General features: G+C 38.1%; 1 protein-coding gene across 1 annotated transcript in view; it reads right to left on the bottom strand.

The window, feature by feature from the left end:
• Positions 1-149: 149 nt before the first annotated feature.
• RPP30 (ribonuclease P/MRP subunit p30) overlaps positions 150-26,110 on the bottom strand; it is a gene marked incomplete at its 5' end in the record, with an annotated part of 29,089 nt that continues 3,128 nt past the window's right edge. Inside the window, 8 exons of the mRNA XM_082854323.1 lie at positions 150-1,485; positions 4,988-5,067; positions 5,454-5,491; positions 5,869-5,898; positions 6,450-6,566; positions 14,935-15,024; positions 22,746-22,817; positions 25,724-25,798. Of these exons, the coding sequence (XP_082710449.1) occupies positions 1,376-1,485; positions 4,988-5,067; positions 5,454-5,491; positions 5,869-5,898; positions 6,450-6,566; positions 14,935-15,024; positions 22,746-22,817; positions 25,724-25,798 (612 nt within the window). The 3' untranslated portion in view covers positions 150-1,375. The remainder of the gene's footprint in view (positions 1,486-4,987; positions 5,068-5,453; positions 5,492-5,868; positions 5,899-6,449; positions 6,567-14,934; positions 15,025-22,745; positions 22,818-25,723; positions 25,799-26,110) is intronic.

Below are 26,110 nucleotides of genomic sequence, written 5' to 3' on the forward strand. Positions count from 1 at the left end.
ACACACCTAACTTTTGGTGAATCCAAGTGGGGTGAAGGCAGAAGCAAGCTGGCACTCAAGGAAGTGGCAGACTCTGGGTGTGAGGGCTCAGCAGCAGTGGCCATGAGTTTTATGGAGGGAGTGTAGTAGGCTAATCCATCATATTGCTTAAGAAGAAGTAAAAGATGCTTTATTTTTAGAACCATGATGCTTAATATATATACAATATATAAAGAGAAATGAACATATACACATATGTGTGAAATATTCTTCTATTTGTATTTTGTCAAGGGTTTTTATTCGTGTTTATTTTTCAAAAATCAGGAGTGGACTTTAAATTTTATCAAATGTCTTACAGGCATCTATTAAGATGATTCTGATTTTTCTCATTTGACCTAGTAATATGATAAAGTGTAGTACATTGAAAAGAACTGAAAAATCCTTACATTTCTAGAATAAATCTCACCTGGTTATGGTATACTCTGTTTTACCAATATCTTATTTAAGGATCTAAATTCATAAGTGAGTTTGATGTAAAGCTTTCTTTTTAAAATTATCTATTCTCTGACTCTCAGAACAGTGTTCATATCTTCATTTAAATGATTTTCTTAATATCAATATAGCATAAATGCAGGTATTTACAAAAAAGGCTACTTCTACTTAATATAATGATCCTGCTATTAAAAAAATTGTTTCCAAAGTTGACTGAGTCCAGTGCTTTGAGATTTTTACTATAGCAATTAGAAAAATCAATATTAGGTTTTCAGGGGCTTCCAACTCAAAGGAATCCTATTTCAAGGATATCACGGAGGTAAGAACCAGCAAACGAAGAGGCCAAGTGTGATTTTACGTGCACTTTTCCTTTCCTTCGCAAATTTTATAGCAATTCCTTTTAGAAAGGACTTGGACTTGACGATTATAATGAGAGGCTTAAAGCAAGAGTAGATCAACTAAAAGCCAACCCCTTAACATAAGTTTTAAGAGTCCTCAAAATAACCACTTTTTAAGTAGTAAAATTTAAATAAGCCATGTATATCAAGTAAAGCTGAAAAGCATGAACTTTTAAATGAGCAAGAAACATTTTTAAAGAGTCTCTTGAATATTGAAACATCTTATTCAATTATACCTTCCATTTATCACTTAACGGAAAGGATAAATGAACTAGTCTTTGCTTTTCTCTTAAAATATCTAAATTCTTTACGGGGACAGCCTTTTTTTTTTTTAAATGCTTTACTATGTTTTGCTATTTTAATGGCTTAAATATAAGACTGCTTTTATAGACTACCGGTATCTAGCTCCAAGTGAAAATAGTGAATCATACGGAGGTTCCGTTTCTGTTGCAGCTGATGGATTCTCAAAAGGCAGAAGGGAGTGTTGACAGAGACGGGGACTCATTTCAGCTCTCACACTTGGCTTTCTTGCAGGCTGGAAGAGAATCATCATCTACTTCTGATGTCCGAGGTTTCTTCACCGTGGAAATAATTCCAAAAGCAGTTTTTCTAGTTTCTATAAGACAAACAGGGAAACCAAAGTGCCTGAAGTTAAGCCATGATTTCAAAAGAGGTGGTTTTAACAAGCATCCCCATGTTACTGTGACTTACAGCATGAGTAAATGATGAAACCATAATAAACTGCTATGAGTGTTGATGCCATTTACAGTTCTCACCTTGCCCCACTACCAGCTTCTACAAATATCTGTATATTTTTAACATCTAGTTCATTCCAAAGGGACTACCCCAAGGGTAAAACTATATAGGGCAGGTTATCTCTAATGGTCTGTCCGAGGCATCTTAGGTAGCCAGAACCCAAGTTTCAGAGCTTGGTGCAGCACATGCTTAAAGTGTGGTAGAAACACAAATGAATCAAGACGGCAACTACAACAGTCTGCTTCCCTGGTTGTGTGTGTGCTCACTTCATTTTATAGCACAGACCATTCATTATCTGTGTCCCCCACTAGATCATGATTATACCTCTGAAGAATCAATTGTATGGCGAACATCCAACAATGCCTGGTTATTTAACAGGTGTTTAAGAAATACTTGTTGAGTGAACGAGGAATAACGCACATTTGGTTATTTGGTTATTGATCTCTTATATATTGGTGACAATGAACAAAGAAGAATGGGAATTATTAAAAGTTTAGGTCAGGTTGCTAGTAGAGTTCATCTTAAATGTAGCTAACTTCTGCTAAAAATGTACTAAGGGGCCAGGCTCTGTGTCATCTACAGAGGATCTTAGGATGCCTAACACAGTACTTCTTCCTACCACACACTGAGATAGCACCTCAGGGGCAAATATAACAGGAATGGAGGCACCACAAGAAGTAACTCTGCCTGGATGAATCAGGAAGGTATCATGAAAGAAGTGATGCTAAGAATAGGGAAGAAGGAAAAGGAAAGGAGAGGAAAGTGTTCCTTTGCAAAGGCATAGGGAGAGAGGTAAGAAGAATCTAATATACTTAGGGGACGATATGGCTGGTGTAAAGGAGGAGCATGAAAAAATTAGGGGGAAACAAGGCTGGTACTTGTGAAGGGCCACAGTGCCGTGAAAAGAGATTTAAACTGAGTCCTTAGGAAACAGGGAAGGACTGGGGAGGAGAGAAAGAGAGACCCCTTGGATACAAAGGAGATAAAAATCAAAAGGATTTGATAAACATAAATTTAGTTAAGAATTATTTATTTCATGTACAAAAGTCAATTCTAAAAGTTAAATATTACCTTCTCATTTATCAGGATTAATTTACCAAGTCTACTAAATCTTTGCCAGTTATTTAAAAGCATTTTAATTTATAAAAGGGACAAAACTGCTCTCAAGGTCATTAAAATACCAACATAATCAGAGAACCTCAAAATAAACAGAAATTGCCCATGATTTCCAAAAAATGTTACATTTAGAGATGTTTATCACTATGATTATGAGTAAACGTCTAAAAATCAGTAGAATGAATAAAAAATATAAAAATTAAATTGTGAAAATCAACACTTTGTAACAAAACTAAATGCATTAGTTTCAAAATTATATTAGTTCCATCTCAGAAATATTTTTTTTTACATCACATGAACATTTACTTCTTAATCTAAGACAACGGATTATAAACCGTTGAAAAACAAGACTTTTATAATTATCAGATAAAGTAACTCTTTTAGATCTTGAACCTCTTTCCTCTGTCCCCTCCCCACAACCTCCTTAGAATTGCTATTCATTGGTTTCTAGAATCCCACAGGACCCATCTAACTGTGATGCCTTGTAGCAAGCCTTCCAATGTAGAAGCCCAGCTACTGCATGTCCCAAGTCTTCTGTTTTCCAGGTATCCATTCCTGCACTGCCTTCAACAATTGCTCTCATGATAAGGTTTTCACACCCTCCAAGAATTAACCATCTTCTGGTAGTGCTTCAGTGCAGTGCTGTCCTTCTTAAATGTGGCACTCAGGGTGATAGAGATGCCAGCCAGGACTTATCAGTGCAGAGGATAATGATGACACTTTGAAACTTCCTGCCTCAGAATCTTATATTTCTTCTAATGTAACCTTAGGCTGAATTTGCAATCCTAGTAGACTGAATTTTGAAACTGCTGCCTCAAATTGATCCCAATGTCAACTAAAGTCAGGGTAATTATAACATCCTGTAGATGTGTTGTTAATTCTGCAGGGACAGCAGGCATACACTAGGACTGTCCTGGGCACAACCAGAATGAATGGGAATGCTAAAGTCCACAAGGCTTCTTTTAGTTTAGCTTCTGTAAAAGCCTAGCTTTATATATAACTTATTTTGAATAGCTGAGTTTTTTGAAGCACAGATCTTCGTATTTTTCCCTACTAAATTTTAAAAATTAACTTCCCTTCCTTGTCTCAGTCTGTTTTAAACCACTAATTGTTATCCAAAATCTTGACGATTCCTTATGTTCATTTAAAATACACAAAAATAATGGCAGAACTACCAGTGTGAACCAACTGTTCCCTAATTTCAAGAAAATCCTGATAAAGTTTTAATTAATTTGGTCATTCCCAGAGCTTATGTGATGGGTCTAGGCTATGTAATACAACAATCTCAAACTAAAAATGTTGAAAACAAAAGCAAAATCATCTAATTCATGGTAATACAGTAACCAGTTCTACGAAGTGGAAATCAGATCACTAAAATCCAGACGTAATACACAAGCTCTCAATAACCTAACTATTCATATGCTAAATCACCCAGTTTATATGTAGCAACCAATTCTGAAGTTTAACATTCATCTGGGTGATATCAAGTCAATTGCTTCCTGACCACTACCACCAGTGCTAAAAATTACAAAGAGAATGAAGATAAAACAGATGAAAAGTGTAAACTTTTTTCTTTTAAAAAGCCTCAATTTTATTCTCCAAAGTCCTAGCATATCAAACACTTCTAGTTCAATTTTTATCATCTGATGAGTAAGAAATTCAGTGCCTTCAAGTAGTGAAATTAAGGTGAGGAGGAAGATATATATAAATGAAATGTGAGTAAAAAATGTGTAGTCTGTGCATAATTGAACAGGTAAACCAAATATGAGAAAATAATCACAAGTTGTAATAAATGTGAAAAGTTATGATTTGAGTTTGTTAGCGGGATTTTTAAAAATGTATTTGGTGCTTTTGTGTTCCTCATAACTGGCTTAACATATATTTTTCACCATTCAGTTCTCTAAAACAGTGATTTTCAGCAGGGAAAGCATGTCCCTATGGAGGAAAAAGGGAGATGAGAAGCCTATCAAAATGCAGGCGGGGACACACGTGCAGAACTGGAAAGAACGCATTCAATACTCATTTCTGGAAGGCAAACTATATTCATTCCACAAACTACTGAAAATAAAGCCTGAAGTAAAGGGCGAGAAAGCACTGATGGGTATGGCTAAACAGGTTCAGAAAAGATGATCCTAATGGAACTCTGAGGGGCAGGATAATGAAAGTAGATATGGCTCAACTGTTTCACAGAAATGACTGGCTCTTAACATGACCACTCGGTGTTTTTCTTGGAAGGACTTGCTCACCTCCGTGCAGAAGCACCGCTCGGCAGTTGGTGGACACTGCGGCCTTGGCGTCACTTTCCGACAGCCCAAACAGCAACCCTCTAGGGGGTCGTTAAAGATTTCAACCCAGCGTCAGCTGAGGACAGGAGACTAACAGAAACATAACTGACAATGCCAGTTCACCAGAGAGAGGCACTGAGAGAGACACTTTAGTTCTATAGTTCTTACTCCAAATGGAACAGGCATTTGAGAAAAGACTCATTTAACTCTAAGCTTTTATAGAGTCCTTCTTTCCCCCTTTTTCTATTTCACCCTTAATCCAGAAAACAAAAGGATGAAGTTTTCACAACCTGATGTAATTTGGTTTTGAAGCTATTAATTGATAAACTTATAGTAAAAGGTTAAAAAATCTTGTTAAAGTATAACATACCAAATTCCAAATTTCCTAAAAGAAAATTTCAATGACTTCTTACTCAGAAAAGGATACAAGTTTGCCACATCGTATGGGCCTCTTATTTCTAAAGGCTAAAATAAAATGAACAAAAAATAGATATGAAAGAAGTTATTTGTAACATTTCAGTGACTTCATCTGCAGTAAATAGGATGCTTAAGTATCTAAAAACAAGGAAGTCAACTGCATAAATTTAAGTCCTTATAATTTTGACGGGTTACTTACATTTTTGAAAATATAAAAGATCCCTGAAAAGCATTTTGCAACAATTTAAAGGAAAAACTATTTATATAAACAAAATTTGAAGCCCCAAAGGAATGGAGATAAATTTTACTCTTCAGCAATTACAATGAGCAAATGCAATTAAAAACGAAAACATGCAATAAACCTTTATTACATGACTAATTTAACTTGAAAAGGGAAAAAATAAAGTACTTAATGCCAGACTTACCCTTTCAGCAGCACTAGATATAATTACATTCTACGAAATAGAAAGTAATCAATATTAATCTTAGACAAATGTCAAAAAATTGAAGTCTTATAATACAAATAACCAGTAATCAAGTTTTAACATAAATACCAACTTCTAAAGTTAAGGTAAATAAAGTGAAAGGATGAAAGACCTCATGTCAAACTAAAGGCAGCCTAAAATAAGAAACAGAACAAGAAGCCTTCCCAACAGTTCTTAGAAAAGATGCATTAGTTTAAAAAACTAGTTGAAAAGGTCATATAACCTTAATTCAACTCAATGATGACAACTGTATCTAGATGATTCTTTCACAGTAGGTAAACGGCCAATTCTTTACTGAAAGATAAAGACTTTCAATATAACTTTTCCCCCCTCATATTATTCTTCCTTAGGATATTTTTCTTTCTCTTAAAACTTGCAAAGCTCATTGAAATGGGAGAATTTGTTGCTGTGCATTGAGAACTTTCTGCTTTAAGGATATGGGGTCAGCTTGATAACCCCAGTAATATTAATAATAATAAACTGCTAGGTTTGAAAAATATCCTAAAATTATGGAACCATACCTTTCCTTTGCAGACCTGCATCAAATTGAGGGCGTTGGAAATTGTGTACCTTCTCATTGTGGAGTCTTTGATAGCGGGGCTATAGACAAGTTCAAAGCCCACACCTCGGTCAATTGCCTTCACAGGAAATGAAGAAAATAAACTGTTAAAGCTAAACACACACTGTCTTACTTTATTTTCACTGAACTTCCCCCTCACCTCACACCCCTCCCCCGCACTGCCCACCTCCTGCATGTCCAGGTACAGCCTTGAATAAAGTCGGATTTGTGCCCGAATGGCACCATCTACAGGAGAAGAAAACAGATCTGTGGCTCTGTCTCAACAGAGTTTATCTTAGCTGTGGGGAAGCTGACTTTATATAAACAGGAATCATCAAGAGGCTGAGGAGAGCAACGTCCCAGTGGGGTGGCAGAAGGGCTACTACTCCATGAATTATCAAAAGGAAACCGGAGATGTGTTCCCTACACGCAAAATAAACTGTTTGCAAACATAGTAAACCAAGTAATTTGACCCAAGAATGAAGAGACAAAGAAATGAGCTGAAAAACATCCAAAGAACAGGAGTGGAACGCCTCTCGGGTAAGTCATTTATTATGCATATGTTGAAGGAAGAAACTAACGGGCCACAGTTGAGTGCCATGTGCTAGGCGCTGTGCTAAGAGTCTTATGTATTTATTTAACCCCTACAATACCTTTAGAAGGCACTGTGGCAGAGACAGCTAACTGCCCCGCTATCTCTTCTCTTCTCCCCTTTTTCTTTACTAACAGAGCCCCTGATCTTAAACGGGGCTCATGGATGCCTGGTAAAGAAGATGAAAGCAACCTGGGCCCTTGACAATTCTGCCAAGCTTACCATACTAGCTTGGCGTTTTACATGAGAAAAAGAAACTTCTTTCTTATTTGAGATGTTCTTAATAGGCAGGCATCCACAGGTAAGAAAACAGCCTGGAAGAAGTGGCAATGGGATCTACTACACTATGCAGCTTCCCTGATGAGTGATTCAAATCTTCATCCATTCACAACAGATAGGTTTTTAAGCCAGCTGTGCGTGGGAATGGTTCCTCTCGCAACCATGGAACATGGTTCCTCTCTTGTTAGAGCTTCCAGTTTAGTGCAGGAGACCATCAAATAATGACACAAAAATCCAAAACTTCCACTGTGCTAAGTGCCGTCAAGAAGTCTGGGAGCGGGTGAGGAAGGACTTAATTAACTAGCAGAGAGGAGCCTCTGCAGAGGGAGGGGGCAGTATGTGAAGAAGCTCTAGGGTTGGAGGAAGCATGTAGCATGTAGAGAAGGTCAAAGGCTGGAGAGGAGAGAATGAGGAGAGCCCTGTGGTGGGAGTGGGGGCTGAAGAGGATGGGAACTGCCAAACGGAGACAGAATTAATCTTAACAGCCACACGAAGCATCTAAGGATTTTAGCATGGAGGGGATAATCAGAGTCAGGACGGCAAAGTCACTTGGTTTCAGTGGTCTTTCAAAGGAGCAAAGGAGGAAAAGCAGGCAAAGACCAGGCAGTATGGTCCAAGTCTCTGCCTGGCAAACGATTTTCTATTTATTACCCAGAGGATGAGTTGGGACTGGTCCAGCTGTGACTGCTGGAGGTCTACTCCTGCATGTTACAAGGACTGGAAAAACCTGTCTTCTTCAGATCTGGCAGTCCACCTTATTTAACTCACATGTACTGGCAGATTCCTTCCACTTGCCCTTCCTGAACAAAGACTTCTTTTCTTCTGCCCCACCCCCCAATCTTCCCTTTCCTTAACTTTTCTGCCTGCCTTGAGGTGCCCAGAATTTATTTTAGATTACCCTATATATATGATATTAGTTTAATTAGCATTTACATGCTATTTTCCACACTGCAACCTCCCCCTCTCCCCTTTTCAGACAACTTTTTCCTGCCTCCAATTCTTTGGTTTGTGTTAATTATATCTGGGAATGATGTCTGTTATGATACTCTTTGTGCCATAAATATATATCTCATTCTCCCTGCCTAACTTGTACACTTGAGAGCTGGTATCATGATACTTCTTTGTAACACAGAACTGTCTTTTATACAAAAAGCATTTAATATATTCATATTCTGAGTGAATAAATAGTAGCTTATGGAAAAGAGGTCATGTGATAATGCTATGGATTAGCCATCCATAATGTGATAATGTGATAATGTGATAATGCTATAATCACATATGGATAATGCTATAATCCATAATGTGATAATGTGATAATGTGATAATGCTATGGATTAGCCATCACAAAAGAAACCAGGGTTAACTTGGCAAACTGAAATTCACAGATAAACCAAAACATGTCCTTTAACCGTAGTCTCAACTATCCCCCTGGCTATTTCTCTTACCAAAACTACTAATTAGCCAAAGAGGCTTACTTACAGGTATTTCTTTTCCTCATCCCTCTAGTTGCTGAACTAAAACACAAGTCGGTAGGATGGAGAAGAGGGGACATAAAAGACGTGGATGACACACAGAACTAGGTGACCAGGCCCCAAAGAATTCTGGAAAATTTGCTGCCCCCCCTCCTTGGGGACCAGATCAAAATACAAACTCCTTTTTTGGGGGTTGGAAAGGGTTAGATGGACATAATTATCCACTTAATTTTTTTTTAAGAAAAAAGTTCTGATTCTGATCTTAGTACATTAATCAAATTCACTTTCAAGCTGGAAACTCAGAGAAACTGAAGATAATGTGCTACTGAAGGCTATGAACATTTCTTTCATAACACCTTATTTAAAATTTTTAGATAGATGAAATACAGACTCATTACCTGAGCTCCTGCTTCTAAGCCCATTTTAATGTAAATTGCCTTAAGCTCATCACCTGATTGTTCCTAACAGCCTTTTCATAAAGAATGCCAGTGCCTGCCTGATTGGCTTTTGTTTGCATCTCTGACCAAAGGTTCTGGAGTATGCAGATGATTTCTCTACTAATGAGAAATAACAGTCATAACGATGCTACAAACCAAGAACAGGTGTGTGATATTTGAAAAGAGATGGTAGTGGTAAAATTCCAAGAACTAAGCAAAGCTTAAGAGAAAGGAGAAAGGAAATAGGGGGTTGATTACTGGGACAATACACAGATTCCCTGTTAATTTCATAAAAATTAGTTCTTTATTGAATTCGAAAGGATGCTACTGTTGGTGTCATTCCTGGTTTCGTTCTTTGAGATAGGTAACTTGTTCATATGATTCACAAATCAAGTAACATAAGAAAGCAGAAAAGCCTTCACTGTATCTCTGCTCCCACTTGCCCCACCCACACCTCCCACAATCACTTTCACTAACTTCTTGTGTCTTTTTCTAGCGTTTCTTCAGATACAAGCAAATATGAATATATATTATTATTTTTCCTCTCTCTTACCCCAAAGGTAGCCTACTACATTCTGGTTCTGACTTGAAGGGTTTTCCACGTCAGCTCCTAACTTCAGCATTGCTTTACAGCTGCAGAGTACTCCACTGCAGAGGTATGGCATTTATCCAAGCCTCTACTGATAGATTTTGGGTCGTTCCAGTCAATCTATAGCATAAACACTAATTTTTTAGTGTTTTGGGGGATTGCTGGATATTATGGGTTCAATTGTTTCCCCCCATAAAAGGTTATGTTGGGGTCCTAATCCTCAGTACCTTAGGATGTAACATTAATTGGCAATAGTGTCATTGTAGATGTAATTAGTTAAAATGAGGCCACACTGGGATAGGGCGGACCCCTAATCCAGTAGGACTGGTGTACTTATAAGATGATGGCCATGTGAAGACAGACAGGGAGAAAGAACATGTTGTAAAGACAGAGGTAGAGATTGGAGTTATGCAGTTGCGAGCCAAGGACCAGCAAAGATTGCCAGCAAACCATCAAAAGCTAGGAAGAGACAAAGAAGGACTCCCCTAAGGTTTCAGAGGGACCATAACCCCAATAATGTCCTGATTTCAGACTCCCAGTCTCCAGAACAGTGAGCCAATACATTTCTGTTAGTTTAAGGCACCCCATTTGTGGTACTTTGTTATGGTAGCCCCAGGAAACTAATACACTAGGTCAGAGGGTAAAGCATTTATAATTTTGATAGTTGTTGCCAAATTACCCACTGCCCCATAAGGACTGTTCCAATTACACTGCTACCATCAAAGTATGAGAATGTCTGCTTTCCCACAGCCTCACAAAAGTGTATCATCAAACTTCTGGGTTTGTGCCAATCAGATAGGTGATTTTAACGTGAATTTCTCTTAGCATGATGAATTTAAGCATCTTTTCATTTGTTAAAAGGCCATTTGTATTTCCTTTCCTGTGAAATGTCTTTTCCATATTCTTAATCCATTTTTTGGGATTGATCATCTCTCTCTTTTTTTTTTAAACTTATCAATTTCTAGGAGCTCTTTATGTATTATAGAGATTAGTCACCTGTCTATGATATAAGTGAAACTATTTCTACCAGTCTGTCATTAGTCCTTTTAACTTTGTTTCTGATGGTTTTTTTTTTTGGCCACACAGACATTTTTTTGGTACTGACAGGTTTGCTGGCACTGCTCCAAGTACTGGATCAATAAAGTACTTAACATAGTTAGGTTCACAATATGTGTGGTGAAAAATAAAGTTTATAGAGCACTCACACCCAACTCAAGGATATATGGCAAGATTCCTGGAACAACCTCACTGCTTCAGATACTATTTACTGGATTTCTCTCAGTGGGGACTAACTGGACCATGAAGACAGAAATGGATTAGGGTTAAAGGAAATGCTGAGGGGAAAACATCGGAAAGAGAGCATGAAACATACAATCACTGGAAATGGCTCAATAAACTTGAAGTTATTGTTGAATGGCACTAACACTGTAAAAAAAAAAAAAAAATCAAAGGTGAAGATACGTGCTGCTTAAAAAAATTCTTCTCAAAACCTGAATTCATAAAGATCATGTTTTAAAATATGAAATTACTCTGTGCGTAACAAAGAGCTCTGCTGTAATTTTAAATAGCATTTCCCAGTGGGAAATGACAGCAGATTTAGAATCAAAGCTTAAGTACAAATCCCAAGTCAACCTTTAAGAGAGACATGTACCTGTTGTGAGCCACAAACTACCTGAATCTCAATTCCATCACCTGCATCACAGAGGTAATTCACATCTACCCCAACCTAAAGCTGCTGGGCTAGAGCAGGTGTGAAAGTGCTTAAGCCTTAAAATGCTAAATAATTAGAAGCCATCTGGCTATCCAAGAAGAGGAGTTGAATTCAACTTTTTTGAAACCCAACTATTACATGATAAAATGATTCCCATACAACTTACTTAAGACTCCAGAGGAGGTTTGCAGGAGACTTTAGAGGGAATTAACATAATTGAAATTATGGTGCCCTAAGCATGTGGTGAAAATAACAAAAGGATTGAGAGCTGAAAGTTATACATAAGGAGTGCTTTGGTATGTTTTAGCTCCTGGGTCCTCCTTTATAATCCCAACCTTCTTTTTTTTTTTTTATAACTTTGTTGAGGGATCATTGACAAATAGAATGCATATATTTAAAGTCTACAACGTGATGATCTGATATACATATACTCTACACTGTAGAATGATTACTGAGATCAAGATAATTAACACATCCACCACTTGACATAGTTAACCATTTTTTTTGTTTTTTTGTGTGTGTGGTGATGGTGGTGAGAGTGCCTAGGATACTCTCTCAACTACTTTTGAGTTACAATACTGGACTATTAACTACAGTCACCCACGCTGTACATTAGAGCCTCAGAACTTGTTCTTTTTTTAAGTGAAAATCTATACCCTTTGACCTACAATCCCAACCTTCTGAGCTGATAATTCGCACATGGCTTATGGCCTCTAGGTTAAAGGCTAATGAATTAAATATCTTAATGCTCCTATTTCTCACCACCCCATCCAAATTAAGATACCTATACAACTACTATTATTTATCCTGAACAATAAGGTAGACACTTTTTATTGTATGCTTCTAGCTTTTAATTTAATTTTAATTAATTTAACTTTTAATTCCAGTTTCTCTTAAATGAAAAAGAGGTGAATGAATTAATAGGGACTCTTCTGCTTCCTGACCAATTCACACCGCAGCCTACTTCTACACTAGACGAGGGCTAAAAATAATCCTGCACAGCCTTCCCTCTACTCCATCATCTAGTTTTTATTAAACAACATATGTAAAATGTTCATACCAGATTTTTAAAAAGGCAGACACTGTGTTAAGTACTGCCTATCCCTCTCACTTGTCAAATTTTTACTTTTCAGAATTCTTAAATTGAAAAATGTGGGAATGAAGCCAAAAATATCCATCAAAAAATAGCACCTTCAGGAACTTACAGATGGAATCAGAAGGTGGGCTGTACTAGTGCTGCCGCCTCCAGTGCATCTCCTCCTCACGCTGCCCCAATGCCCCCCCCCCCACAGTGAATGCTGCCTGCCAAGCCCTGACAACCAGCTAAGGACTAACGGTTCACAGGATTTGGCTGTGTTCCCCAAGCTGTACCCAGACATGCAAAATTAGACATATACTCGTTCAATTGACAGATTTTAGGGAAGACCTCTTATAAGCAAGGTATTTGGGTAATGAAAAAAGGACCATGACACAGTTGGTGCTCTCTAGAAGCTCACAATCTGGGTTGGACAGCAGGGCACATTCCTAGGAAACCAATCAAAGGACGAAGCCAAAACAGCCACTGGGCAGCTTATCACTGTTGTGGGACATGAGGAATTATGTGCTGTGCACTGCTGTCCATTCCATGGACTTGGCCTTAGCATCACATGCACTATCTCCTCCCAGCCAAGGCCACAGTATCGTATGTGGGTTTACTCAGGCAAAGCCATCTAGAAAATGGCCTTCCTAGTTCATTAAGGTGAAGAGAAAAGCAAAACAGTTGTAAGTTTAAGAGCAACTTAAGGAGGGTGCCATCTACATGGAAAATGGACTGGCAGTGTGAAGCTGGTAAAAAGCTTTGGCAACTTCTAGAGACAGACACTACTAGCTCTGGTGAGCAACAACATGTGAGGCCAGTAAGACTGTCATAACCTTGGGAACTGTGTTAGTTTGAGCCTTTTATCATGGTAGCTGGGGCACATTGGAGATCTCATCTGATGGGGAGTCAACCAGGTCTGTCCCACCCCTGTGTCTGGAGAGCTGAACAGCTTCTCCTTCTTCATTTTACCACTTTCAACAACATGTATCTCCAATTCTAAAATGTGATGATTAAGGGTCTTTTTTTTTTTAGTGTTTACTTATTTAAGTACCGGCAAGAATGTGGGGAAACAATGATTTGAGCTTAACCAATATTGTTATATGTTCAGTAGTACTCTCATTATTGATCAGAAAAGAGCTATTTTATAGTTTGCCCTTTAAATATATAACTTTAAAATTCTGAATACTTTTCAAGTACAGCTTTAGTAGCACACACTTAGGGGTAGAACACAAGCCATCTTAAATTTTTCCACACTGCATTCAATTTTTCCATACCATACAGATCATTTTCTCCTCTCACAGCATCTCCCTACTCTCAGCATCAAGCTAATTCCTTAGCAGTGGAGAGGGAAACAAAAATTGAAGAACTTGTGATTCTACAGAGACAAAAGAATAGGGGAGTTATCTATCCTGAAAATCCATAAATTTTTAATTTTCCAATTCTGACAGGATTGGGGATGTAATCTAGATTGTCTGTCAAACCTTTTTTCTCCTTCAACAGCACTTCTTGAGAATGGGAGAGAGCTTTGGAAGCCTCTATTCTAAAAAAGCATCCTAACTCCTCCCAGGATCTGGTTGTCAATGCAGATAGTTGACAGCTCTGCCAACCTTACAACCTTACAGCTCCCATTGTGAAACAATATCACTTTTATGATGGAGTAAGACATAAAAAGGTGTGACAGGTGGAAGATAAGGAGTAGAGGAAAACAAGAGAAATTACGTAGAAAGGTAACTGAGAAAAATTTTATAGCAGAGGAAGGAGCACAAGATCTGTTGAATGCATGGTCCCCCTCTTAGGTTATCATAAAGGTAACCCTGGGCTTTTGTGTGAGCCAGCACATTTCAATGCAACTGCAGAGACCACGCCTACCGTGCTTTCCAGGCCCTGCCCCCTCCAGTCCCTGCCACCCCACCTTTCCCGTTTGCTGGTGCCTTGGGAACCCTCTCTCTGTTTTGTCCTACGCCTTTCTTGGCTGCTCTGTCTCCTTAATGTTCAACATTCAGACTGTAAGTGTCCATCATTATTAGCTATCCTCTTAGGAAATTTCCTTCACAAATCTGAGCTTCTAAGGCCTTTCAAACACATCTTGGTAATTCACTGTATATTTTTTATTTTAAGCTTTCTTTTCTACCTTTAGTCACCTTAGAAAAAAAAATCCTCTTTTTAAATTGCCTATTTATTACTAGCCTTTGTTTTTTCCCCTCTAAGAACAGCAGTTTCTTCTGCCCCTTTTCCAGTGTTAATGCACATGTAGAGATTCACATACAGAATGGAAACTGTGACACTTACCACATTAATAGGGGGTCTTTTGAAGTAAAATGGTAGCTTCTCTGTTACAGTTATGCAGACTAAATCCACATCTAAATGCGTACAAGCAACCTGTCAAGAAGAAAAAAACAGGTAAAGCCAAAAGGAAAATTGGCACATGTTAAGAATGGGGTAGGGTCAAACGTGATACAAAGAAATGTAAATAGATATGGCTCACTCCATAGGCATTACACGGTTCTGTGTTCAAATACATATGTCCCTTTACAAAGTCAATGCTTAGCCATTCCTTCACATTTGGTTTGAATGGTTTAGCTGTAATCTAGCTGAAGCAGAGTGATATGTCTATAGACCATCTCAACAGATAGGGTCTAGAGACCCTCTAATTCATGGTCAGCTACGTAAGGAGAGGTTGCTAAGAGAGGCTGAGTTTCTAGAAGGTTACTTCAGATTGTTCTAGAAAAAGGAAACTAACTGCTCTGAAATCCAAGAAAAAATAAATAAATAAGCCAAAAGGAATGTATGCATGGTCCACTTACTCCAGAAATTATTTATTTTAATGCCAGCAACTGGCCCACGCCTGTGGCTCCTATCAGTCTATTGACTGGCCAAAGAAATACATGGCACTACTAATGGCATTTTGTTCAAATGCTAATAGAAACAGAGCATCTCCATAAATGGTCAAAGCAGAGCTGTTATAAATCAAATGACACTGAATGCATTTTTTTCAACTTTTAATTTCCCTTTCCTTTGTTCTCATTTTTGCTATTATTTGTTGATACTCTGCATTTACTTCCAAAAGACATTTGAAGCTGCTTATAAAAAAAGACATGCAAGATAAAATAAATAGATAAGGAAATGAGGATAAAAGGAAAATCAGGGAAGGAACATAAAGCCAGGGAAAGGTTACTAGCATAACAGTACAGGCCAAAAGACAGGGCTAGAAGCTGCATACCCGGCTCTCATTTTGCCATTATTTGATTTACAGCAATAAAAGGAATTGGCTGTTTTGTACCATGACAAAAATAAGCCTTACTATCAATGCTGGTGTAAATCCAAGCTGCCAGGGTGGCTGTGCTGGCAAACTAACATCCATGGCACGGACCAAGAGAAAGGGGTCAAGAGGGGGTGACAATGCCCCACACGGTCAGCTCGACCTTCAGCAGTGACAGGAATATCACATCTTATCCTTTCTCTTCAGAATCCCCACTTCGGTCGTTCCTACCCCCACCCCAGGGCTCCAGGAAGCAGGTAGTGATCAGAGGCTGCCTGGCTTTAAGACAGTCATAGTAACTTAGTAAGCCTGGGAAGTAAGGCTGGTTTGGCAGAAACACTTGGCTCATAAAGAATCTGCCCCATCCCAACTGCTACAGCTGTCCAACTCATAAAAGAGTCATTGAAAATCTGATAAGAATGGATGAAGTAAAGGTCTGAATAGCAGATAAAACATAAAACACACTCAGCTTCTGTTTGCCATTTTTAAACTACCAGATTGGCAAAGATCAAAAAGTTCAGCAATATACAGGTGACACAAAAATAAACAAACAGGGACTCACAGGGTCTTTAAATCAGTACAGGGTCTTGAAAAGCATTTCAGCAATAGGTATCAAAATTTTATAAGCACACATCAGCAAATTCCTATACGTATAGGAATGTATCCTACAGAGACTAGAAATGCATTCTATAGCCATATACCTTACAAATGCTTGAGGATATTGGTGAAAGGACGGTCGCTGCAACACCAATCACAAAAGACTATACACAACTAAACATCCCTCAATTTTACTTAAAACAAATTATGGTCCCTTTATGCAAGAGAATATGCGGACTCCTTAAACAGAATGAGGTACCTCTCTAGTGGACATTATGGAACCATCTCCGAGATATACTGCCAGGTGAAAAAACCATGGTATTAGGAAGGAAGGAAGGAAGGAGAGGAAGAGGAGAATGAAGAAAGGAAGGAAGGACTAGGTAAAAATACTTCTGAAAAGAAACACAAGAACTGCTAGCAGTGGCTGCCTCTGGAGAAAAGGGAGAGAGCGTTTTGGGTGGGAGGAAGGTGTACTTTTCAGTGCATACCTCTTTGCACTGTTTCAATTCATTATTACAAACACAAATTATTTTTCATTTCAAAAAGCTGATTCATTTCTTAAAAGCCTGTTAAACATTCTTCCCCAGAGTAAAGCTAAATTAGGTTACCTTTTTATTTATGTATTGCTCCTTTCTTCCCTCTTTTATATAACAGTAGCTAATTAAAAAATATGCCTTGTGTTGGTTTAAGTACACGCATTATAATAAACTTTCAGTTACAAAGGATGGCTCCACTTGGCTCCCTCTGACACCTCAGACTTAAAATGTTTCAAACCGAATTCTTTTGTTATTTAGCTTTCTATTAATCCAAATGTTCAACTGATACATTTAGATAACTATAAAATAAGAGCTAATGTTCACACTATAATGAAATGCTTTCTAAATCATTAAAAAGATTAAATTACGTCCAAATATATTTGTGGTTAAGAATTTGATTATAGTGGTTTTGGCAGGTTGTATATGAATTCATATCAATTCTTCTTAACCTTTTCTTTGGCCAAGGATTCCTATGAGGATTTAAGGAAGGTATTCCCCAAACTGCACATATACACACATACATTTATCTTTGATTTTATGGAACAAGCCGAATAAGAGAAGGGGGTTCAGTCTCCCCCAACTCCCCTTCATGGATGTCAGGTTAGTACATTCTAATATTTTATTCAAGGGAGAGCCAGGCTTGCCCAGGGGAAAAAGAGATGCCCGTAAATGGGGCCTCCCAAACTAAACTGTTTTAAGAAAAAAAACAAACCTCCCTGAAGAATTTATTTAAAATGGAGATTACCAGGCCCTACTCTCAGCAGTAAATTCAGTAAGCAGGGTCTAATAACCTGCATTTTAACAAAGTTTCCTGGGAAATCTGACACCAGTGGAGCCAGAGCATACCTTAAGAAGAACTGCCTTGAAAGATACGCCTTTTCAGTAGCCTCAGGTGTTAGCAGCATATACTACAATAATGCTCTGCAAAGAGTAAGGCATGGATTTTGGAAGCAGGAAGAAAACAGAACTTCTATTTTCATTTATTTTTAATTCCTTCCCTTAAAATGTTTTGTTCAGTGTGTGTATATTATTTCATAAAGCACACTGATATAACGGAGCATGCAAATAATTTTTTTTATTGGAGTATAATTGCTTTACACTGGTGTGTTAGTTTCTGCTTTATAACAAAGTGAATCAGTTATACATATACATATATCCCCATATCTCTTCCCTCTTGCTTCTCCCTCCCTCCCTCCTTCCCTATCCCACCCTTCTAACTGGTCACAAAGCACCGAGCTGATCTCCCTGTGCCATGTGACTGCTTCCCACTAGCTATCTATTTTACATTTGGTAGTGTATATATGTCCATGTCACTCTCTCACTTTGTCCCAGCTTACCCTTCCCCCTCCCCGTGTCAAGTCCATTCTCTAGTAGGTCTGCGTCTTTAATCCTGTCTTGTCCCTAGGTTCTTCATGACTTTTTTTTCCCTTAGATTCCATATATATGTGTTAGCATATGGTATTTGTTTTTCTCTTTCTGACTTACTTCACTCTGTATGACAGACTCTAGGTCCATCCACCTCACTACAAATAACTCAATTTTGTTTCTTTTTATGGCTGAGTAATATTCCATTGTATATATGTGCCACATCTTCTTTATCCATTCATCTGTTGATGGACACTTAGGTTGCTTCCATGTCCTGGCTATTGTAAATAGAGCTGCAATGAACATTGTGGTACATGACTCTTTTTGAATTATGGTTTTCTCAGGGTATATGCCCAGTAGTGGGATTACTGGGTCATATGGTAGTTCTATTTTTAGTTTTTTAAGGAACCTCCATACTGTTCTCCATAGTGGCTGTATCAATTTACATTCCCACCAACAGTGCAAAAGGGTTCCCCTTTCTCCACACCCTCTCCAGCATTTATTGTTTGTAGATTTTTTGATGATGGCCATTCTGACCAGTGTGAGATGATATCTCATTGTAGTTTTGATTTGCATTTCTCTAATGATTAATGATGTTGAGCATTCTTTCATGTGTTTGTTGGCAATCTGTGTATCTTCTTTCGAGAAATGTCTATTTAGGTCTTCTGCCCATTTTTGGATTGGGCTGTTTGTTTTTTTGATATTGAGCTGCATAAGCTGCTTGTAAATTTTGGAGATGAATCCTTTGTCAGTTGCTTCATTTGGAAATATTTTCTCCCATTCTGAGGGTTATCTTTTTGTCTTGTTTACGGTTTTCTTTGCTGTGCAAAAGCTTTTAAGTTTCATTAGGTCCCATTTGTTTATTTTTGTTTTTATTTCCATTTCTCTAGGAAGTGGGTCAAAAAGGATCTTGCTGTGATTTATGTTAGAGTGTTCTGCCTATGCTTGCCTCTAAGGGTTTGATAGTGTCTGGCCTTACATTTAGGTCTTTAATCCATTTTGAGTGTATTTTTGTGTATGGTGTTAGGGAGTGTTCTAATTTCATTCTTTTACATGTAGCTGTCCAGTTTTCCCAGCACCACTTATTGAAGAGACTGTCTTTTCTCCATTGTATATTCTTACCTCCTTTATCAAAGATAAGGTGACCATATGTGTGTGGGTTTATCTCTGGGCTTTCTATCATGTTCCACTGATCTATATTTCTGTTTTTGTGCCAGTACCATACTGTTTTGATTATTGTAGCTTTGTACTATAGTCTGAAGTCCAGGAGCCTGATTCCTCCAGCTCCATTTTTCTTTCTCAAGATTGCTTTGGCTATTTGGGGTCTTCTGTGTTCCCATACAAGTTATGAAATTACATGCAAATAATTTAAAAGAAAATAAACATACACATATTGGGGATGTCGGATCACTATTTTTTTTAATTGATACAGTACACACTCAAGGTAGTTTGGAGACCATTGGACTAAATAACCTGAATTCTCCTCACCCTGTCTTGTCCTGAATGGGAGTAACAATGGAAAAGAATATGAAGAAGAAGATATATGTCTATAGCTGATTCACTTTGCTGTACAGAAGAAATTAACATAACATTGTAAATCAACTGTACTTCAATAAAAATTTTTTTAAAAACCCTAAATGGGAATAACTAACTCAGAAGCTCCTGAAACTTCTATGTATCTCTCTCTGCCAAATTCCACCATCACCCCCATCCTAAGAAGCCCCAGCCAATGGAATCTGCTTACAGTCTTTCATCTTTGCCTTATCCCCTGGGGTAACTATGGAGAAAAAGGATTTATCTATGAGATATCTTCCAGATACTCTGAGTGGAAAAGAGTATGTTATTTCCCATGGAAACAACTCTATTTAAGGTGGTTAGATTTTATACTACTAATTGTTAACATGTGTATAGGAATGCTTTTATAACTCATTTTGGAGAACTTAGTTACAGAATATCGTATCTACGGACACTTGTTTACATTTTAGACAATCAACTTACAAACCAAACAAATAAAATCACTTAACAGAACATAACCTGTTAAGCAACAAACTGCTTGCATCTGACCCAATTCCAAACCATGATATGCTTACAAAAGCTTTATAATTAAAAGAAAAAAGTCTTTTTAAATTGATTTTCTATATAAAACAGGGAGAATGTCAACTTCAACTGAATCTTAAAGAATGGGTAAGATTTGGAAAGATAAGATGTTCTGATTTTAAAAACTGTTTTCTCTGCAGTCAATTCCAAACAAATACTCTGTCAATTATTTATAGCTTTCTTCCATCTTCCAGAATATTTCTGACTGTTCCACCCATCATCATGAATTATGTGTTCACAGTTTTGAATTAAAACTTGTGAATAATCTGAGAAAAACAAGTAATAAGATAAATTCACTAAATCAAATTATAATGTATTCTAAGACTCCAAAGTCCTATCTCTATGACATAACTACCTTAAGTTTAGAGCAAATCATTGAGCCTAAGTCTCAATTTTCTCTTCTACAAATGGGGATAATAATAGGCCTTTGTCCCAATTATCCCCAGGATTGTTGTTTTCTCTAATCACCAGTAAATGGCTATGGAAATTTTAAGTTGTATGCTCTTCAAAATCCATTCGAAAAACAAGTGTACAATAAAAAACTGGATACACTACCAACTTTTAGTCTACAGTATAACTGAGTTGTTAATATTTAATAACAAAACTAAATAGTTAACAAATTTGGACATATCCATGGTCCATCTTAGGGTTTCAGCACTGAATTAGAACCCCTGTGGAACTTAAAAAAAGATACCCAAACTCAACCCCAAACCTACTGGATCAGAATCTCCAACAGTGGAGATCTGAACGTGCCTGATTTTAAAAGGTTCCACAGGGGTCTCTGATGACTAAGAACTACTCAAGCCTACTCCCCGTTTTTCTGAAATGAAATTCTTGAGAATTACTATAATTGAGCATTTTAGAAAAGGAGTCACCAAAAAACAGGAATTCACAGATAACTTGTACTATTTCTCTGCATTAATACAGTAAGTCCCCTAAATACAAACCTTCAAATTACGAACTTTCAAAGATGCAAACGTGCCCCTGTATGTCAGCTGTTGTACTGTACTACTGTACTTTTCAAGGTACTGTACTATAAGATTAAAAATGTTTTTATTTTTTGTGTTTGTTAGTTTTTTATGTATTATTTGTGTGAAAAGTATTATAAATCTATTACAGTACGGTACTATATAGCCGATTGTGTTAGTCGGGTACCTAGGCTAACTTTGTTGGACTTACAAACAAATTGGACTTACAAACGAGCTCTTGGAACGGAGCTCATTCGTATATAGGGTACTTAGTGTATAAACAATTAAGAATTGTTAATGTGCCTTGAAAATGAAATTTGCCACACATGAGTCTCCTTAGTCAGCAACTCCATCTACTGGATAAACTTAGGGAAAATCTTATAATTTTAGAACGGACTTTGCTTAAAAACAAATTATGCTGTAAAAGTAAAACATCAAAGACCAGTGCTTTCTTCCCCCCCGCATAATATCCCTTTAGTGGATACACTTTTGGTAGATGGCTACCTAAATAAAGACAACATTCCAAACTTCTTAAAGGAGCTATACCTCACTTTACACAGTAAAACATATTCCTGAAAAACTATATTACATTTGATTTTTTCTTTTCTGTGATCACTTACAATGCCCAGTGTGTTCTGTCTCAAGTTGACAAAATGACCATACACATTAAACAATTTTCCCTCCTGAAAAGTCATAGAAATGGCCATTTGAAAAGGACAAAAGAAATTAAATTCATAAAGGTTCTCTTATACAAAAAGGAATAGTATCAGCAGATGGTTGATTTTGAAGGATTTCTAGAAGACCAAAGGCTGATATGATCATGCTGGCATATGGACCACACCTCAGAGCACACAAACGGGAAAGCTAAAACAGAGAAGGAATCTTCTATGCCACAGTAGAACCTTGCTCCCTTCTTCTGTCACAGGCAGCAGCGAATAGTAAGAAGGGCAGAAACTGAAGCGCTTTTAGAGCTAGAAAGAGATGGACCATGATTTACCTAAGAGAAGTTTTAAATGAATGAATGAAGCAGAGATAAAGAAACAGAAGAAAACTTGATGGACTCTTTTAATCTCAGCCCATCAAATATCTAGCAGAATAAATAAAACAAAACAAAATATGTCACCCAAATACACCCTTGTGCAATTCCAGAACACCAAGTATAAATGAAAAATCCTCAGATTTTCCAGATGAGATGATACAGGTCACGTACAAAGGTATAACATCAAACTTCTTATATAAAATAATGAGTATTATTTTCTTTTACTATCTGTTACTTACATGAAAAAGTTTTTCTGTCTTTGGAAAAACTGCAACGATATCATACAGCCGGACTCTTGAAGAAGTTGCTCTCTAGTAATATAAAAAGAATGTTACCATACTTATGCAACAACAAATGCATATGGAATTCTGACTAATGTCCTGGCTGCCCTTATATTTCAATTGTGTAACACTTCTAATATGCCACCGACATTTCTGCTTTGCTTTGTATGTTGTCAGAAAAGACCTCCTCAGCACATGAGACTCCAGATACCAACTTCCATCCCACCAAGGAGGAAGGAATCATCCTCCTTCCTTCCTTCCCACATTGTTATGCTTTAACTGTGTACCAAACATTTTGTTTGAGATAGAAAAATCAAATTAGATAGCTGCTGCTCTTACAAGCTAGTGAAGGAGCTTGCCAGAAATTTACTGAGCACCTGCTGTGTGTGGGGCACTGGGGATACAAAATCACTTAAGGCATATGTCTGTTCTCAGTGGAACTCACCATTTTTTGGTGAGATAAGAAATACACGTGACTAAGTGTGATGTGATTAGGTTCACAATGAGAATACTGTTAAATACAAATTAAACTGCTAAGCATGCAAGAAAATACCCAAGAGTCCTAAGACAGAAGAAGAGGAATTTATCCGTTAAAGATTGTTTATAAAAGAAAGTCTCAAACTTATATGTGTATGCATGTGAAAAGGCTGGAAAAATATATATTCAAGAGCACAATCTCTGAGTGATGAGATATGGGATATTTCTTCTTTGCCTGTTGGCACCTTTAAAATTTTTTACCTCTTATTCCGCAAAAAGAAAAGGCATGATAAAAATTAGAGGAGGAAAGAGATAGGTTGAAGAGAAGCAGCAGGTACTGTGCTTGAGCAGGTAAGAAAACCTGCTGGGCAGATGTATGCTGAGACAGGGCAGGCTCCAGGTCTCAGAAAAAGTCAGGATCCAGGACTCTTTGTCCTCTGCTTGCCCACTCCCATCTGGGATGTGGACAAATAGGGGCCACCAGGATGTTCATGATAACAAGAGAAAATCAAACTCTTCGTGACCATAAAAAGTCAGCTCCATTTATGTCTCCCTGGGCTTAGATAACCAGAATGCTGCCTGCAGTTGTATAAAATCCCAAAATTTGGCTTTCTGTAATTTCTTTAGCAATGCTAATGTTAGAAAGGAGGCCAGCCCTTCCTTGATTACTCCTGTTCTATGATAGAGGAGGCCATTCCAGCTAAAGATGAAACAGCTCACCTTCTCAGAGATCTCACTTTCTCTCTCCCTCACTGGACCCATCCCATCAGCACCAGGCATTCTCAAGTCTCCATCTAACAAACAAAATCTAGATGGCAGGTTCTCATCCACCAGCCTCCCTATGCCTTCTGTTCCCCCACAGAAGCAATTTTCTCAAGCAAAATCAGCAGCACACACTGGCTGCATGTTCTCACGTCCCTATCATTTCCGTGGAAATGGCTTTTACTAAGGCAACCAATGACCTCCACGTCATTAGGAGACTTGCCCATTCAACACATGTTTTAGCCCTTCTCTGACTTAACTACTTAGGCACCTTGATGCTGCTGAGCCTTCTCACATTCCTCGTTGTCCACCTACTTCTCAGACAGTCCTGCCTCAGTCTCTAATCCTAGCTCATCCCTCATCCTTTACTCCACCATTAAATACCGAATTTCCTCAGGGCTCTGTCCTAGACCTTCTCTTCCCACATATTTTTACCAAGGAGTCTCATCCAGTCTCATGATTTCAATTACTCTCTACAGGGTGACCACTTCCAAATCAGTATCTTTAATTAGGGTCCCTCTTCTGAGGGTCACACCTTTTTTTCCAACCCCCCATTTGACAAGCTCCACTGGAACTCTCACAATAACCCATCACGTCTGAAACGTGATGATCTAAACTTACTTCTCTTTCTATGTCCCATCTCAGGAAATGGTACCATCTACTTACCTGGCTGCTCAGGCCAAGGCAGGGAGTCATCACCTTCTATCCAATCAACAAATCCACCCAAATCCTGTCAATCCTCCCTTCTCCCCCAGCCCCAGTGCCTCTTAAATCCCCTTTAATCTATTCTCTAATTTTATCCCTTCTAATCTGTTCTCTATAATGCAAACTTCATAATTGTACTCCCTTGGTTAAAACCTTCAAAGGCTTCTTCTAATTGCTCACCCAGACCCACCTCCCTAACCTCATCCCAGGATAGACAGCTCATCAGGCTCAACTCAACTGGTGTTTCATTTTCCAGAATGCACCATGTTTCTTCTTGGATTCAGGACCTTGCATAATCCATCCTGTCTGTGGAAACATTCTCTCCCTCACTTGGCACCTATAACACTGATTCTTCTGGCCCCTGTTTGAACATCAGCTTCCTTGGTGGGCCTCCTGTTGCACATTCCCAGGACATTCCTTATTTGCTACCTCCCACTTTTTAAACATTCCTCCCATTTTTATTTATTTTTAATTTTTAATTTTTTTGCAATACGCGGGCCTCTCACTGTTGTGGCCTCTCCCGTTGTGGAGCACAGGCTCCGGACGCGCAGGCTCAGCAGCCATGGCTCATGGGCCCAGCCGCTCCGCGGCATGTGGGATCCTTCCAGACTGGGGCACGAACCCGTGTCCCCTGCATCGGCAGGTGGACGCTCAACCACTGCGCCACCAGGGAAGCCCCCCTCCCATTTTTAAAAGGATTGTGTCTGTATTATTCATAGCAATATCCCCAGTACCCACCTATGTCTACTTCATGTAAGTTCAATGAAAACCACTTGCTGAAAGATTCTTTAATTGTGGTATTCTTATACATGTGCCATGAGTAGAAGAGATTCTGTTATACTATGTGAATTCTGAGCTAAGGAAAGCAGTCAAGTGTCACACACCGGGGGTCGGGGGAGATGGAAGAATGGGAGGAGTTGGAAAAACAACAGTATTCAGCAGAAATCAATACAACTTACAAGGCCAAGAGAGAAGAAAAACAACTAACCTACCAAAACATTGCAGTGAGATGGATCCGAAACGATAATTGTCAGTCTAGTTAAAATCTTAATTGGTTTTGATTTTCCCTGCAATCAAAAAAGCACAAAATAGAAATGACTGATTTTCCTCCTTAGCAGTGGAAAGTACTCATTAAAAGGTACTAACAATAAAAGATAGTGAAGATCAGTAAAACCTAGTCCTCACTCTCAAGGAATTTATAATACAGGTGTACCTAGTTTTATTGTGTTTTGCTTTGTCGTGCTTCACTGATATTGCATTTTTTACAAATTGAAGGGTGGCGGCAACCCTGCGTTGAGCAAGTCTATTGGCGCCATTTTCCAACAGCATTCGCTCACTTCATGTCTCTGTGTCATATTTTGGTAATTCTCCCAGTATTT

The sequence above is a fragment of the Leucopleurus acutus genome, assembly GCF_964270905.1.
Source record: "Leucopleurus acutus genome assembly, chromosome: 14".
Lineage (NCBI taxonomy): Eukaryota > Metazoa > Chordata > Mammalia > Artiodactyla > Delphinidae > Leucopleurus > Leucopleurus acutus.